We start from the raw sequence: 16,275 nt of genomic DNA, 5'->3' as shown, positions 1-16,275 counted from the left end.
CCGAGTATCCATTTATAAATAGTAAAAACATTCCAAGAAAATTAAAAAAAAATATTCTCTTTTTCTCCCTAAACAATCTGACCACATTTTCACTTGTTTATGGTTATGGACAACGAATCATAAATAGATACTAAAATAATCAAGGTTAAACTAAAAACCATTATTAACAGAAGTCAAATAATGGTGTTCTGTATTTGCTAAGTCTGAATAATCAAACACCGGTTTTTTGGTTAATTAAGTTTGTTTTGTTTTCTTCTCCAAAATCTCCTAAAACTCCTCTTTATTACAGGAAGAGAAAGACAAAAGATATTAAAAAGACATTTCAAAACACACATAAATCTTTTCATTTTTAAATTGTTTTTGATTAGTAAATGGTAAAAGCAATGGACCAAGAACATGAGAGCTACAAATCAAGATTGTATCATTTCAAGAACATGAACGAAAACTCAGCTTCAAGACATGTTAAAAGTTTGAGCTCAGATTGTGCAATGAGGATGGATGGTTCGGATAATTTGGAAGATGGTGATTATGACAAGATGATGTTTAGGAGTCAACCTGGGATGAATAGTAGCGTTGACCGACCGTCTTTGCCTCTAGGCGGTGTAACCCCTAACCGCAGCGACAAGCTTCTGAGGGTCCCTTCATCGGAATCCATGGAGGCACAAATACAAGCTGGTAAAATCATTATATCTTCTAGGTTTCTTGTGTTGCAAGTTAAACCCTGTTTTTTTGGACTATAAGTTAGGGCAAAAATCAAAGATTATCTTGTTTGTTATTACAGCCTTGGAGCAAATGAAAGAGAAATTTTCGAAATTGCTTCTTGGTGAAGATATGTCAGGAGGAGGAAAAGGTGTTTCGTCGGCGTTGGCTTTATCTAACGCCATTACCAATCTCGCAGGTTAGTTCTTGTTCCTAAAATCTTTTAGTTTCATGGATGTTGTTTTGTTTTCATGAGTTTGATGTAAAGTTTTGTAATTTTTGTTGTTGCAGCGTCTGCGTTTGGAGAACAACGGCGTTTAGAGCCAATGGCGGCGGACAGAAAAGTACGTTGGAAAAGAGAAATTGGATGGCTTATCTCTGTGGCTGATCATATAGTTGAATTCGCTCCAACACAACAAACCAACAAAGATGGAACTTCAATGGAAGTCATGTCAACAAGACAAAGAACAGATCTTCTCTGTAACATTCCTGCACTTAAGAAACTCGACGCAATGCTTCTCGTAAGAACAACAACAACAGCAAAAAGATACTAATCAAAGGCTGTAAATATATTAATCTCACATTTATATTAATACTCTTGCAGGATTGTCTTGATAAATTCAAGGATCAGGATGAGTTTTATTATGTCAAAAAAGATTCTCCTGATTCTTCTGATTCAAGGAATGATGAGAAATGGTGGTTACCGGCGGTTAAAGTCCCACCCAACGGCCTCTCTGAGATATCGAGAAGGTTTCTACAGAGCCAGAAGGAATGTGTGAATCAAGTCCTTAAAGCAGCAATGGCCATAAACGCTCAAGTTTTGTCTGAAATGGAGATTCCTGAAAGCTACCTTGAGTCACTTCCTAAGGTTATTTAATATAAAAAAAAACATAAACATTCATCAAGAATATGTTATGATTCTGGTCCTTATATATGATGTTTTTGTGTATTGCTGATGAGAACAGAATGGGAGAGCTAGCTTGGGAGATGTGATATACAGAATGATAACATTAGAGATGTTTGATGCAGATCAGTTCCTTATTGAAATGGATTTATCATCTGAGCACAAGATTCTTGATCTAAAGAACAGAATCGAAGCATCGATTGTGATATGGAAGAGGAAAATGGTGCAGAAGGACACAAAGTCTCCTTGGGGATCAACAGTGAGTATTGAGAAAAGAGAACAGTTTGAAGAGAGAGCTGAAACAATCTTGCTCCTATTGAAACAAGGGTTTCCAGGAATCTCACAATCCTCGCTTGATATCAGCAAGATTCAATTCAACAGAGTAAATAAAAGCTCCAAACTTCCACATAAACATTTTTTGGTTTCTTGTGTTTTCTTTTTGGTCTCAAGAAAATTAGGTTTTTGGTTTGTTGCAGGACGTAGGACTTGCCATATTGGAGAGTTACTCGAGAGTGCTTGAGAGTTTGGCTCACACCGTGATGTCGAGAATAGAAGACGTGCTTTACGCTGATCAGCTAACTCAAGAACCTACAAATAATGCACCTTCTAAGAACAGATATATTGTGAAAGAGAACGAGAAACCTAAGGATGAAAGACTAAGTTTCTCAGAGGATATAGCTTCAGGAACACTTTCTGATGTTATGCAATGGGGTAATAACAAAAACAATGAAACTAAGAAAGAAAGCTATTTCGGAGGAGAGAAACCGTTGTTTTCCAAAGTCACAGGTATCATGACAAACAACAACAAGAAGAGTTCTTATCTTGAAACTCTTGGAACTATGAGGAGTCCTACCGCGCGATACTCCTGAAACATATCGGTTTATTTCTTTTTTCTTTTTCTTTTCTTGTAAAAGTAGGTTTTGTTTCTTGCATTTTCAATCTGAAATGATTCCAAAGCACCATTGTACTGCAGCAGACTTGAAATGCAAATTCATTGATTCATCATAACTGATTCTCAGAATCAATAGCTTACAAAGCATTAACAACAACACAATGTACATAAATCATTAGAAGTGTTCACAGAATTGGGATGAAAGTTTCTGACATTTTCTCTTAAGGATATGCATAGAAAGCTAATTTAAAGCTTGCCGCGAGGACCGAGCTTAGGCTTCTCTTGAGGACCTCTCTTAATCGGAAGAACATCTCCGGTCGAGTTGGCACTGACATAAGTAAGCAAAGAGCCTCCTCCAAGAATCAAAAACTTGAGAAGCAAACCTCTCTTTGTGAAAGGAGCAGCAAATGTCTCAAAGAACTTGCTCTGCAAGCAAGCAAGCAAAGAAGAGAATCACAATCAAAAGTCTCATAACTTGAAGAAGCAATATAGATTTATAAGGATATTGAGAGTTTTAAAAAACCTGAAGTGGGTTGTAAGGAGAAGGAGCATCAGATCCATAGACATCCCATTCTCCTGTTGTGTTACCCAAATCTTCTAAATCAAAGTAAACACTTTTGTCTCCATACTTAGCCACCACAGCACCAGCTCTATACAAAAAACCCACAAAGTAACATCCTTTTAATACCAATCCTCATCAATCTCAATCCAAGATTCCAAATTTCAATGCTTTAGACTTTTTACCTGGTGGATTTGGGTTTGAAGCTTTGACGACAAGGCTTGATGAAGAGCTTAGCTCCGGCGAGAGAGCTGCCTCCGAGTCCTTTCACGGCGGCGGAGGGTTGTACGGCGGCGATGGTTGCAAAAGACGCCATGTCTCTCTCTCTCTCTCTTTGTTGATCGTTTGTTACCAAAGTGAGTGAGTGGATCTGATGTAATTTGTATAGTTGGAGAATCTAACTTCACTCATTTGATGGATCTCGTTGAGACACGTGGCGAACTGGGTTTTCATCTCTGAGATTTGGTATGCCACTTAGGACATGCCACGTGGATTATACAGAGATAAGGCTATCTCTTAATCCATAACAAAAAAAAATTTCATCGTCACTGTCTCCAAATCTCTAAAGTTTCAATTTTTATTGCTCTGTTTTTGACTTATTGTTTACAGGTTACAAGAATGGCTTCGATTTCTGCAACTTTGCCTTCGCCATTGTTACTCACACAGAGAAAATCCAATCACACATCGAATCAGAAACTCCCGTTTTGTCTAAGTCGAGGTACGATTGATCTTTCTCCATCTCCTCTAACTCGAAACCATAGTAGCATCGCTCTTATGGTGAAAGCTAGTGGAGAAAGCTCAAAATCATCTACTGATCTTGACGTCGTTAGTTCAATTCAGAATGTTGTGAGTCCCTAAAATACCTAAGTTACTCTGTTCTCAGTTACGTATATATATATATATATATATATATGCCTTTAGTTTTGATTTGGGAATTGTGAATTGTTTCAGTGGGATAACTCTGAAGATCGATTAGGTCTTATTGGTTTGAGTTTTTCTGCTATTGTAGCTCTCTGGGCGTCGCTAAATCTCATCACGGTATAGTTTTAACAAGACTTAAACTTTGTTTTTGTTATGTTGTTAAAGTTGTGAGATTTTTCACACAAACTTGTTCTGTCTTGTTCATTAGGCAATCGACAAATTGCCTGTTATCTCGACCGGATTCGAACTAGTTGGTATCTTGTTCTCTACGGTAAGTAATATAAGTCTTGATTTCATCAAGAAGTATTAATGGATTATATGATACTTCTAGCTTTTGATGCGTTTTTTTGTTTTTTGCGTTATTTGCAGTGGTTCACATATCGATATCTCTTGTTCAAACCGGATAGGTAAGTATTTGTTTTGAAATGCGGTTATGAAATTGAATGTAAGTTTTGTTCTTTAAACCTTTTTTCTCTGCTCATGTTTCAGAGAGGAGCTCTCCAAAATTGTCAAGAAATCAGTAGCGGATGTACTTGGCAAGTAAAAACGCGCGCTGTGTGATCTTCATCTTTGGAAGATGATTTTGTTTGCAAGTTTGTAAACATGACAGGGTTGTTGTTTCTAGTCCAATAATTTCATGTGTTTGAACCTGTAAATACTGTATTGTGGTTTTTGGTTGTGAGAAATCAATCATTTCATATATAAGATTTCAAGATCGGACACTAAAAATATGGGTTTAGCATGAATGGAAGATTTAATGATCAAATAGTGAAAAAATTTCAGTTCTTCATAGAATAATAAAAAAGGATATTTAACTATTTTTACTTGAAAAAAAAAACAAAGGATAAAAGATTGGTTTATAAAAAGGAAAAATGTAATTTAAACCATGAACTTTTCAAATTGTGGTTATTTAAACAATGAATTTTGTTGTAGGCCATTTTAGACATCAACTTTTGTTGACTTAGCTATTTTAAACATTAAGTTTCATTGACCAACCCACAAAATACATGACATTAAATCCGATAACTGAGCAACTAACAGACACTACCTTACCGTTGACCACTCTCCGTTACTGACAAGATGACATCATTTCGATGGAGATTTTCATTCGAGAAAAGTGTCATTTAAACCATGAACTTTTAAATTGAAGTCATTTAAACCATAAATTTTTAAATTTAGGTCATCCATGAACTTTGTGGTAGGTCATTTAAAACATCAATTTTTACTAAATCAGATTTTTTAGACAATAAATTTTCTTGACTAAGGCAAAGTCGACATGACATTAATTATTCTAACAAAACAATATAGATATATGATGCTTTTAGTGTATTTTGTCTTTCCTTTAGTATTCAGTTTTGTCGTGTCTTATGTGTCTTTTTGTTTGTGTATTGAGTTTTTCCTTGTTTGTGACTTTGTGTTCAAGGCCGGGTCTAGGATCCAAGATAACTAGACTATTAAAACCCTGTCCAAATTTGATCATGTTATAGACTTGTAGAGTCATGTAGGTGACGTTGATTTCTTATAATCATGTAGGAGGAAATCACCCGCACAATGATATGTAGACAATATCTTATATGTTAGTTATAGTATTAAATTCTGAGAATCAAATTTAACCTACTAAAATAAAAATGAGATAATAATCATGGCATCATTGTAATATTATTCAAGTAAAAGTTTTCATAAAATATGTATCAATACAATAAAACTTCTTAGTTTTTCACGAGGTGCTGACAGCTCAGCTGTTGTAATGAAGCAGAGACTGACACATCAGAAAAAATTTGTAACCAATCAAATTATAACAATTAATATAACTCATCTTTTTTTGACACATCAGAAAAAATCTGTAACCAATCAAATTATAACATTTAATACAACTCATCTTTCTTTTGACAAGAACACATTGATTTCTTCTTCTTTCTATCATCCAATTATAGTATTGTATTTTTTTTTAGCCAAAAGCGATGGTAGTAGCGGCGAAGATCTTAGTCGATTCGTTGAGAAGATTAACTCAAGTATCCGTAGCTCTCATATCGGCCTCTCGACAAAGCCGCCTCCTGGACTTCCTGCTCCTAGAAAGGAAGAACCATCGTAGATTCGGTGTAGGAATGGAGAATTAATCGGTTGTGGTGCTTCTAGGAGGGCTTACATGAGAATGAACCTCGATTCCGATGAGCTTCTTTTATGTGTCGTTTGCGATTTCTTCTTCTTTTCTAATTGGATTTGTAATTTAGATTTTAATTGTTTTGTAATTTGCAGCTCTCATATGATGTTGTTGTCGAATATTGCAAGTTACAATATTGTAGTATTGCAAGTTAAATTCATAGAAGAAACAACAATAACGAGGGTGAGGAGGAAGGAGAAGAAGAACTGTAGAGGTGCATGCGTCAATGTATATATCTCCTCTTTGATTATGGGTAAGTGAATCTTCAATCATTTTTCTCCAGATTCAGATCGACTTTAATTGATTAGTGTAAAATTTTGAATTTAATTCATGTGCTTTGTGTTCTCAAAGAGGTAATGCTAACGAAGCAGCTTACCTAAATAATTTTTGTTTCTCCAGAATGTATTTGAAGTGAGGATAAATGATGAACCTTTGAGATTTGAGATTTGTTTTTTTAAATGACTTGCTTGATTTTCAAACTCTTTGTGTAATCTCGAATTCTCAAATCAAAATTCCATTTAGTTGTTCATTTTTCAGATCTCAAGTGGGAATAAGAGATAATTATGGATCACAAATGAAATCTAAATTAATTTTCTTTTATTGTTGACTAGCCAACTTCTGGATTTTGTTTTTGTGGAGTTAGTTTTTTGTTGTTGCATATATGCCAGTGTGAGGTCAATGCATTTTTATGAGATTGAATTCCTTTTTTGCTACTCCTTGGATCCGGATTTGGTTCGGCAGATGTTGAGTTTCTTTATACGGAACATTAATTTCTACTTGTTGCAGCAATATAATCTTCTGAACTTATTTTTCATCCACAGGCTTTGATTACAACAAGAAGTGTATTTAGTGAAAGGATCTACTGAACTGTCTTTACATATGGGGGAAGATACAAAAGCAACCGTATATCCAACATCAGACAACACTTGTTTTCTTGAAAAGCCAACTGAGGCTATGGCTGGAAAAAAAGAGAAGGAGAATAATGGAGGTAAGGAAACACAAGAAGTTATAAAAGATGAGGATATGTCTGTACCAAAGAAAATGGAGATAGATACTGAGATCAAAAAAGATGATCAAAAAGCTGTGACAGAAGATACATAGTCAGAGGTTAAGACAAGTGGAGACAATGCTGAGAATGAAAAAGCTGTGACGGAAGATAAAGAGGAAGAGGTTAACTTGTGATTGTAGGCAAGACTTATCGTTTGGAAGAAGAGATGTTATAGTTTTACATATACTAAAAATGCAGACTAAAAGACTACAAGAGTAAAGAACACTTTTATCTTTGTTCAAAAAGCTTCGCGATGCAGCAAGAATAATAAAGATGTTTCTTTGATGAAGAGATTGAAACTAGGAACCCATAGGTCAAACTATTTTCTTCATTTTTATTTACTCGTAGTTTTGATGTTACATCATGAACATTTTTATTTACTCGTAATTTTGATTAAGTATAACTTTGATGTGATTACGAATATGCGATAGAAGTGGATATTAAAATATTTTTTGGTTTGGNAGGTCAATGCATTTTTATGAGATTGAATTCCTTTTTTGCTACTCCTTGGATCCNTTTTGGTTTGGTTTGAGGCGGATTTTGTTTGAGGAAATTTCATTATGAAATTTCAGTATGGTTTTAGCTTTTTGGGAACTAGAGTTTTTTAATATATAAATATTATCTTTTTCGTTTAATGTTGACAAATTATTTTTTTTAAGGTAAAAAAAAATTGAGAAATGATAATCAATCAACTTGACTTCTTTTTTTTGTTATTATTATAAACAACATACAAAAATAATCTTAAAAATAATTAAAATAAAAATAAAATACAAAAACAATGCTGCGGCGTAGCGCGGGTACTATCCTAGTATCTTATATCTTAGTTTAGTCTATTTATTTGTGAAGATGCATAAATTAGGTACTGAAAGTTTTCTATATACAATTTGGATGTACTCTATAATTATTGATTAAACGTCATTGCTGAAATTACAAGGAAAGAAGTTGACAAGAGAAAGGAATAGTCAATCTCTTTTAATGATTTATTAAATTATTGTTCATGTTTTTTTTTTTATATATCTAAAGAATTTACCAAAATTGAATTTATACGTGCCGAATAAATTTAGGGTATAGACAAAAATAATTATTTCTTCTACAAGTAAAACAAAAATATATATAATTTGGTATCAATTTAAGTGGGGATATTGGTTTGAGATATAACGATAATTTTCATAACTTTAAAAGTTATGTAAAATATGTTGTTATTCAGTCAAAACTTTTTAAAATTTTCTTAAAATTTGGTGTTATTAATTGTGGATTTGTAAAATATTATCTAAACTCTTCATAAATATAGTGTTATTAGATTAAAAGTTTTATTAGTCTTAGTCTCTTTCTCTCCTTCTCTTTATATTTTTTTTTAATCTTTTTTTTTGACAAAAGCGTTAAATAAAAAGTATAATATTGTGCAATATTTTTTAAGAAAGTTTGCAAGATTTTATAAAAGATTTTACAAGATTAAGAAAAACAAATCAGCAGGAATTGAAACACTTTCTAAACAATCTCATACAATCCTTCATTATATACTTTTTATAATTCTATTTAAAATCATTAAAATCTTTTTTAAATTCCAAACCAATACTTCCCCGAAAATTTTACTTGTACCAAAATATATTTTTCTATATATCGAGTAAACTAAACGAATCTAATTAATTTGGTGTTGCTCGCAACTTGTTTTTAAGTAAATGAATATGATTCAAAAGGATAGGTTCGGGGCGTTGACTTTGATTGGGACCTTTACACAGTATAATCCATTGACTTTTAATATATCGACCGTTGAAAAGTCAAAACTTAAAATTTCTTCTTTCTTTTCGACATACATAGAAAATTTCTTCGTCGTTTTATCAAATAAGATAAACTCAAATTTTCTATTGAATATTATTTGATTAATTAATTTCATGTACAAAGCTTTCTCCTTCTCATCAATTCCTCTTTATAAAACCCTTCACGTCAAAACTAGCTTGCTACACTTTACATATTGTATATCAACCAATGGGTCGTGTCACTACTCCATCAGAGGAGAATCCAAACAACGGTATACCGCTTCAGCAAACCGGTACACCCAACCAGCAAACCGGAGTTCCCGTGAGTCAATTCGCGCCGCCAAAGTATCATCAAGCTAATGTTAACTTATCTGTTGGGAGGCCATGGAGCACTGGTTTGTTTGATTGTCATGAAGACCAAACCAACGGTATTGTATTCATATACACTCTTATACAAGTTTTTAGATATTTATATTTCTTTCAAAAGATACAAAATTTAATGGACTCACACTAATCTTTGAAACTTTGTGCAGCCGCTATGACATTAATCTCACCTTGTGTGACATTCGGACAAATAGCAGAAGTCGTGGATGAAGGAGAGATGAGTATGTTCTGGTTTACAAAATTTTGAAACCGGATCCAGAAATCTTCATTAATTCGATTTTTTTATATAGCTCATATTGAGTTGTTTATGCAGCTTGTCCTCTTGGAAGTTTCATGTACCTGTTGATGATGCCGGTTTTGTGCTCACAGTGGGTGATGGGATCAAAGTATAGGGAAAAGATGAGGAGAAAATTTAATCTTGTGGAAGCTCCATATTCAGATTGTGCCAGTCATGTCCTATGCTCTTGTTGCGCTCTTTGTCAAGAATACAGAGAGCTCAAGATTAGGAATCTTGATCCTTCTCTAGGTACTAACTCAAAAATTCAGATTCAAGTCAAATATGTATATAGTCCAAGAGTTTTATTTAAGTATAAGTGTTTATAATTGTAGGTTGGAATGGGATACTTGCTCAAGGACAATACCAGAGTGAAGCACCAACCTTTGCTCCTACCAATCAATATATGTCTAAGTAATCATTTGATATTAGTTGACCTCCATATTTGTTACACATTATTTGCGGGCCGTTGTACAATGCAAGTGTGTTATATTAAAATTTGCAATGCAAGTGTGAGATTGATTATGTTTTTTTTTTTTTTTTTTCTGTTTGTTTTGTGGTAGCTATCATATAAAATAATTACATCTGTGTTTTCTGAATAGCAATTAAGAGTTTCTTCGATATGTGTTAGCGAAATGAATTTGATAATTACATCGTTTAAAAATTACTACATCCGTATATCTAAAACAGTAAAACTACATATATATCTTTGTTTTTGTTAGTCTAGCTCAATTTGTTGTTTAAGTTGCGAGTTTGGAGGACTATGTACAAAAAAGGCTATGTAAACATGTATGCAATCTCTACCAATCTAACAAGGTCAAGGTCAACTCTATTGCAATATTCAACGGTAATGAAAAGGTATCTTCCGAGAAAAAAAAAAAGCAATAAACTATAAACTTATGGAGTCCATGAAACATGCCAATCAACTATATAATTATGTTTATATCTGTATACACTATACATATAGACAATGAACATGGATAGCAGAGGCTAAAAGCTCTAAAATTGTGATTAAAAGAGTAAAAAATGGTAGATTCAATTATCAAACATCACTACGTAATATCCAAGACGTGAGTAAAGGAAGAGGCCATAGCCCTTTCGAGGCTTTAATGCTCGAAGGTCTCAAGCAAGATTCAACGTCCATATCAGTAAAGAGATTTTACGGTGTAAAATTTTCATCACTGATCGAGTTTTGATAGCATTCTATTTAAAAATAAGTTTTCAAAATTAATTACGATTACCACTATACATAACACTTGCAATGAGAACGTATTTGAAAATAGCAAGATTATAAAGAGTTGATAGATTTTGGCATTTTGCATTTTTTGAAATATGATTGATAAACACGTGTCATTAGCTTTGAAACCAAGTCAAAACTATACATAATAATAAGATATTATTTTCCTTAATCTCTCACGTCTCCGACATCGACCTTTCTTAATATTTGTGTTTGTTATTGCCGATCAGGAAAATAACAAAATAATATTACAAAGAAGAGGTGATTCAAAAAAGAAAAAGATCATCGAGGGCTCAATTAATTCAGAAGAAATTAAACTGAAACGTTTGTCTCCATAGACGACGTAGAGATTACGCAACACGTGTCAGAGATATGATATCGTATTCTTCGAATTGGTGGTCGGATGTGAATGAGTCGCCGATTTGGCAGGATCGGATCTTCTATGTCCTCGCTATTCTCTACGGACTCGTTTCCATCCGCTCTGTGGTACTACTACGTGCTTTCTTGAGCTTTTATTTATTGTTCTTGAACATCTTTGAAACTATGAACTAATGTTTTGGCTTGTTAGATTCAACTTGTGAGATTACAATTACGAGTTCCAAAATACGTCTGGACGACACAAAAGGTCTTTCACTTTCTCCATTTCGTGGTGGGTGGAGGTTGGTGCTAGCTGTGAATTGTGATTTAACTTCTGAGTGTATTCATAGATTTTTATTGTTATGTGTTAATTGATTTTGATCATCGTGTTCTATCTCGCAGTTAGGGCTGTGGTGTTTGTCTTCAGGCGGAATGTGTGGAACATGCATTCACAGGTGAAGGGTCTTCTTCATCATCATTGTAGTTTACGGCTGTCTTGAATGCTTGTATTTTTTTTAATTAATATTTGATTTTAGCTTTCTATTTTTCATCTAAAAATTGGTATAAACTTCAAAAAAAGATAAGATCCAAAAAACCAATTTAAACACTACAAACTTTTTATGTCAGCCTTTCTAAATTTGTATAACTTTGATTTTTATCTTGTAGATTATGCAATATATGTTGCTTGATATTCCAAGTCTTGGTTTCTTAACAACCTATGCTGCTCTGATTTTATTCTGGGCTACAATTTACCATAACGTAAGTTCTGAATCTTATTATTCTTTTTCCTTCTTTAGTTCCCATATTTACTCCATACTCTTTGACTGGATAGGCACGTTCGTTACCTACTGATGGACTAAAGTCAAGCTTCTTGACGATTAATGCAATTGTATATGTAGTTCAGGTATATTTAATATATACAATTTTGTTTGTGCAATCTAAAAGAATTTTGTGAAATTCAAAATGTAATTTTGTTGTATAACTTTCAGATATCTCTTTGGTTGGTTTTGTGGTGGAAGCCTGTTGGAGTTATGGTAATCATATCTAAGATGTTCTTAGCAGGTAATCTGCTTCCATCCAATTTCACTCAGGAATGGTTACACTATATTTTTCTTGCTATATAGTACATTAGTTCTTTACTTGTCTCAACTCTCTTGTGAATATAATTGTAGGTGCTTCATTGTTCGTCGCCCTTGGATTTTTACTTTATGGTGGAAGGTAAATCTGTCGCCACTTGAATATGTACTACATTTGACATATGACATTTGACAGATCACATATGAAATTGTGTCGCCAAGAGTCACCATTGTGTAACGAGTCATTTTGCTTGTATTTTTGTTCCCCTCTGATGCCTGTAGACTTGATTCTCTTGGCGCTATAGCCGAGTACATTTGTGTACCATTTAATATGATCATGCATTATATTGGAGCTTGATTTTTTTGTACTTGTATGTCTATCTTCTCTCAGGCTTTTCCTAATGTTGCATCGGTTTCCAGTAGAATCTAAAGGACGTAGAAGAAAGATGAAAGAGGTGCAACATTAAAAATTTAAATTGTACAAAATCACAGTGTAACCAATCAAATTTTACTATATGACGCTTCTTGACTCTTTCAGCTCTTTTTTATCTTATGTATGGTAGGTTGGTTTTGTGACAACCATATGCTTTACGTGTTTCCTCATCCGATGTATCATGGTAAAGACACACACACACACACACACACCAACACATGTTTATGTATTGATATCTATTACTCCTGACCTTCTTGTTTAATTTTAGAATGAACAACTAAGCAAAGGTTTTGTCATTTAATATGGTTTAGATGTGTGTTGCTGCTTTCTATGAGGGAGCAAACCTTGATGTGATGGATCATCCAATCCTTAATCTCATATATTACCTGGTAAGCTCTCTCTTAAACTAATCATAGAATCTGATCATGAATGGTCTGATACATATCGAACCATTGTTTCTGTTTGAAACCTAATCCTTGTTATTTAATTACAGTTGGTAGAGATATTACCGGCTTCTTTGGTTCTTTTCATCTTGAGAGCCCTACCACCAAAACAAGACTGAGATATCACGCCATACCGTCGTGTATACGAAAGCTAATGATCATACCAATTTTAATCCCAAAATTCTCTAAAGAATCTCAAGCTTTTTATTTATTTATCTCATTTCTATGTAAGCTTCAATAATATAAGCTTTTAATTTGGTCTTGATGGCCTTCTCCATTTACGTGCTTTTGAATAAATGTGTTTGATAAATTGATACAATTTCTGCAAGTCGTTTAGGTTTTTTTAAATATAGCTATCCAATTTCCTTTGTTTGTGATTTTGTGGTCTAGGATCCAAGACAACTAGACTATTAAAACGCTGTCTAATCTTTGATTATCTTATAGACTTGTAGAGTCATCATGTAAGTGATGTGTGATATCTTATAATCATATGTTGATGCAGGAAATCACCCCAAAAAAAATATTTGTAGATAAGAAAAACTCAATTTTACGGCTAAGGAAAATAAGAAAGTTTGCATTGATTATTGTTTGATTAATATCACGGCTAAGGAAATTAGAAAGTTGGTAGTCATTGTGATTCTCTGCTTGGTGTCGAAGAATCGGGGGATCTTCACGGCTGCTTTCACGGGATGTTCATGACTCGATGTTTTTGGGAAGTGATATTATTTCGATTCAGATTCGTTTTGATTAACAATGGAGACTGACTGAGATTCAGGGTTCTTTTTTGGAAGCATTAATCGTGAGTTTTTGGGTTTATACGTATCACGGAGATATCATTTGCAATTACTCTGCCAAATCGCAGAGATTCTCAAGCCGATGGTTTTGTGCAGTCTCCTCTCCTCAGTACAACACATTTGTTTTCAAGTTCTCAGCTCTTGTTTGTCCTTTCTACTTATCTTTTTGGAGTGTTTTTGTTTTTCTGGTGAGTTCGATCATGCCTCAGAGTGATCTTTTGGGAAAATCTGGGTCGGGTAAGAGTGATGTAGGAATGGTACCAAAACGGAGAATCAAAATTCCTTATTTTGATAGCTCTGCTCTGATACCGGGGTACTCAAAAACTGTTGTGGGTCGCTGTATGAATCCTCGGATGCAGGACATGAAATCCCTTCTGTTCATGCTCCCCAGGATCTGTCATTTGGAAAGAAAGGTTGTAGGTGCGGATTTAGGTCTTGGGAAGTTCCAGTTCGACTTCGACAATGAATATGACATCACGAAGATTCTCCAAATGGCTCCATTTCATTTCGATCGTTGGATGGTGTCTATGGTACGTTGGAGTCCAACGGTTGATCCGACTTATCCTTCGGAGTTAACCTTCTGGATTAAAGTTTGGGGTGTTCCTTTCCAATTCTGGGCTGAACCAACCTTCCGCAGCATAGGTTCAGAACTTGGCCAAGTGGTGGCGGTTGACATCGACGGTGGAAGGATTAAAGTCACAATTAATGGCTTTAAACCCTTATGTTTTGAAACGGTGATCGAGTTCTACAATGGAGAAGAGACCATTGTTACTCTACGGTATGAGAGGCTTCAAGGTTTCTGTAAGAAATGCTTCAGTCTCTGTCACGATGTTGACCAATGCCTTTGTGGACCTCATCCCGGATCACTCCGGGCCTTCACATCCCTATGGAGGAGGACACGGGTCGTGTGGTGCAGAGCTACAAAGGGGCTGCTACAAATGATAGGAACAAAGGTAAAGGTAAGGCGGTGGTGGAGGACAAAGGGACGACTCACACATGTAACAGTCAGCGGTCACTCAAGGGAAAGCAAGACTCAGGGATTAAGATCCGGTCTGAGGGGGAAGTTGGGGATCATTCAGCTAAGCCTTGTCGGTTCACCAACTACGCGCAGTTCAATGATCACCGCCACTTGGTTCGAGCTGCTGCGGCTGTAGTTTCGTCTTTGGGAACAACACGGGTTGAAGAGGTGGAACAAGGTCAGATTATGGTCCCAGATGAGCAAGGGGAGTCACAGTCCTTGACTACTGGTATCCCACCATTAAAGCGGGTTAGGAGACCTCTATTCCATGATCCAGACTTGGCCACTCAATCTGACCAGGGAGAGGGGTCTGTACCCGGTATGGTGCCAAATACGACTGCTTCAGGCTCATCTATTCCGAGTTATGACTTGACAGATACACGGTCAGCTTCTCTCGGGGTATCACAGGTTGTCTCAGCAGAAGGAAATGTTGGTGATCCCCTGGCGGTTACAAATGCATCAGGTTTGTCATTGGGACATGAAAACCAGATTGTAGCAGAGGAAGCGCTTGTGAAACCCGTTGCTCAATTGGGGATTCAGGATGGGACCGTGGAAGTAAACCACCAGGAACTCGCTACTGATCAGAAGGATGATGACGGTATGGATGCTTCACGGGATGACTCTGTCTTGGACGGGATCGTTCCAGATATTTTCGTTCTCGGAGAAGAGGACGCTATTTCAGGGGACGATACCACGAACATGTGTGTTGATGATGCTTCTGAACCTGCTGCTGTTCCTCAGGTTGATAAGGTTCGTAAGGCAAAACCTTCGCTGGCTTTCAAAGGAAATGCTTCTAAGAAATTGAATGTGTACCTGCGCACAACACCAAGGAAACGCCCTGCTCCTAAACACTCAGGCTGGAGATGGAGCAAACCCGAAAAACCAGGAACAGGAGAAGGGACCAACCGGTGGCTCTAAGCCACCCAAACCACCACTGGATAAATGAAGATTTTAAGCTGGAATTGTCAAGGATTGGGGAATAAAGCTACTATTGGGTATCTCATGGATTTATGGGAAAAGCATAGACCTGACTTTCTATTTTTATCTGAAACTAGACAGTCTTTATCTTTTTTGGAACCTTTTGTTAGTCATTTTGGTTATTCAAATTAAAAAATGGTTGATCTTATCGGTTGTAGCGGCGGTTTAGCCTTATTTTATAATAATAATTATGATGTTTCTATTTTATTTGAGTCTAAAAGATTGATTGATGTGGAAGTTACTTACAAAGGACAAATACTTTATTTTACTTTTATCTATGGTGATCCGGTTCCATCGAATCGAGATTTAGTTTGGGAATGTTTAACGCGAATTGGTATCT

The 16,275-nt window shown here is 35.2% G+C and overlaps 6 protein-coding genes across 6 annotated transcripts; 5 read left to right on the top strand and 1 right to left on the bottom strand.

Moving 5' to 3' along the window:
• Window positions 217-2,480, top strand: LOC104778145 (rop guanine nucleotide exchange factor 11). The gene is made up of 6 exons (XM_019243944.1): window positions 217-675; window positions 782-898; window positions 991-1,220; window positions 1,304-1,567; window positions 1,665-1,985; window positions 2,080-2,480. Exons 1-6 carry the CDS (start codon window positions 372-374, stop codon window positions 2,470-2,472), a joined length of 1,629 nt encoding a protein of 542 aa, XP_019099489.1. The 5' UTR covers window positions 217-371; the 3' UTR covers window positions 2,473-2,480.
• LOC104778146 (photosystem I reaction center subunit VI-2, chloroplastic-like) lies at window positions 2,578-3,415 on the bottom strand. Its single transcript, XM_010502519.2, has 3 exons — window positions 3,240-3,415; window positions 3,019-3,145; window positions 2,578-2,921 (listed from the first exon to the last, which is right to left on the bottom strand). Exons 1-3 carry the CDS (start codon window positions 3,368-3,370, stop codon window positions 2,742-2,744), a joined length of 438 nt encoding a protein of 145 aa, XP_010500821.1. The 5' UTR covers window positions 3,371-3,415; the 3' UTR covers window positions 2,578-2,741.
• On the top strand, window positions 3,594-4,688 carry LOC104778144 (protein CURVATURE THYLAKOID 1C, chloroplastic-like). The gene is made up of 5 exons (XM_010502517.1): window positions 3,594-3,900; window positions 4,006-4,092; window positions 4,184-4,246; window positions 4,345-4,382; window positions 4,465-4,688. The coding sequence occupies exons 1-5, from the start codon at window positions 3,673-3,675 to the stop codon at window positions 4,517-4,519; spliced, it is 471 nt and encodes a 156-aa protein (XP_010500819.1). The 5' UTR covers window positions 3,594-3,672; the 3' UTR covers window positions 4,520-4,688.
• Window positions 9,139-10,128, top strand: LOC104778143 (protein PLANT CADMIUM RESISTANCE 8). The gene is made up of 4 exons (XM_010502515.2): window positions 9,139-9,369; window positions 9,475-9,546; window positions 9,639-9,851; window positions 9,935-10,128. The coding sequence occupies exons 1-4, from the start codon at window positions 9,171-9,173 to the stop codon at window positions 10,015-10,017; spliced, it is 567 nt and encodes a 188-aa protein (XP_010500817.1). The 5' UTR covers window positions 9,139-9,170; the 3' UTR covers window positions 10,018-10,128.
• Window positions 11,038-13,464, top strand: LOC104778141 (tobamovirus multiplication protein 3-like). The gene is made up of 11 exons (XM_010502513.2): window positions 11,038-11,322; window positions 11,405-11,495; window positions 11,596-11,648; window positions 11,860-11,952; window positions 12,026-12,097; window positions 12,183-12,255; window positions 12,366-12,411; window positions 12,661-12,724; window positions 12,833-12,886; window positions 13,014-13,091; window positions 13,196-13,464. The coding sequence occupies exons 1-11, from the start codon at window positions 11,209-11,211 to the stop codon at window positions 13,262-13,264; spliced, it is 807 nt and encodes a 268-aa protein (XP_010500815.1). The 5' UTR covers window positions 11,038-11,208; the 3' UTR covers window positions 13,265-13,464.
• LOC104778142 lies at window positions 13,310-16,087 on the top strand. The gene is made up of 2 exons (XM_010502514.2): window positions 13,310-13,372; window positions 13,648-16,087. Exon 2 carries the CDS (start codon window positions 14,778-14,780, stop codon window positions 15,873-15,875), a length of 1,098 nt encoding a protein of 365 aa, XP_010500816.1. The 5' UTR covers window positions 13,310-13,372; window positions 13,648-14,777; the 3' UTR covers window positions 15,876-16,087.

Source organism: Camelina sativa, chromosome 3 (genome assembly GCF_000633955.1).
Source record: "Camelina sativa cultivar DH55 chromosome 3, Cs, whole genome shotgun sequence".
Lineage (NCBI taxonomy): Eukaryota > Viridiplantae > Streptophyta > Magnoliopsida > Brassicales > Brassicaceae > Camelina > Camelina sativa.
This window is presented reverse-complemented; position numbering and strand designations above follow the sequence as displayed.

Coding starts and splice junctions, on each gene's coding strand:
- LOC104778145 (XM_019243944.1), top strand. CDS start 372: ATGGTAAAAGCAATGGACCAAGAACATGAGAGCTACAAATCAAGATTG. Junction 899..990: donor CGCCATTACCAATCTCGCAG/GTTAGTTCTTGT, acceptor TTGTTGTTGCAG/CGTCTGCGTTTGGAGAACAA. Junction 1,221..1,303: donor AACTCGACGCAATGCTTCTC/GTAAGAACAACA, acceptor ATACTCTTGCAG/GATTGTCTTGATAAATTCAA.
- LOC104778146 (XM_010502519.2), bottom strand. CDS start 3,370: ATGGCGTCTTTTGCAACCATCGCCGCCGTACAACCCTCCGCCGCCGTG. Junction 3,146..3,239: donor TTCAAACCCAAATCCACCAG/GTAAAAAGTCTA, acceptor TTTTTTGTATAG/AGCTGGTGCTGTGGTGGCTA. Junction 2,922..3,018: donor CTCCTTACAACCCACTTCAG/GTTTTTTAAAAC, acceptor GCTTGCTTGCAG/AGCAAGTTCTTTGAGACATT.
- LOC104778144 (XM_010502517.1), top strand. CDS start 3,673: ATGGCTTCGATTTCTGCAACTTTGCCTTCGCCATTGTTACTCACACAG. Junction 3,901..4,005: donor TTAGTTCAATTCAGAATGTT/GTGAGTCCCTAA, acceptor GAATTGTTTCAG/TGGGATAACTCTGAAGATCG. Junction 4,383..4,464: donor CTCTTGTTCAAACCGGATAG/GTAAGTATTTGT, acceptor CTCATGTTTCAG/AGAGGAGCTCTCCAAAATTG.
- LOC104778143 (XM_010502515.2), top strand. CDS start 9,171: ATGGGTCGTGTCACTACTCCATCAGAGGAGAATCCAAACAACGGTATA. Junction 9,370..9,474: donor TCATGAAGACCAAACCAACG/GTATTGTATTCA, acceptor AACTTTGTGCAG/CCGCTATGACATTAATCTCA. Junction 9,547..9,638: donor CGTGGATGAAGGAGAGATGA/GTATGTTCTGGT, acceptor TTGTTTATGCAG/CTTGTCCTCTTGGAAGTTTC.
- LOC104778141 (XM_010502513.2), top strand. CDS start 11,209: ATGATATCGTATTCTTCGAATTGGTGGTCGGATGTGAATGAGTCGCCG. Junction 11,496..11,595: donor CCATTTCGTGGTGGGTGGAG/GTTGGTGCTAGC, acceptor TCTATCTCGCAG/TTAGGGCTGTGGTGTTTGTC. Junction 11,649..11,859: donor TGTGGAACATGCATTCACAG/GTGAAGGGTCTT, acceptor TTTATCTTGTAG/ATTATGCAATATATGTTGCT.
- LOC104778142 (XM_010502514.2), top strand. CDS start 14,778: ATGCCTTTGTGGACCTCATCCCGGATCACTCCGGGCCTTCACATCCCT.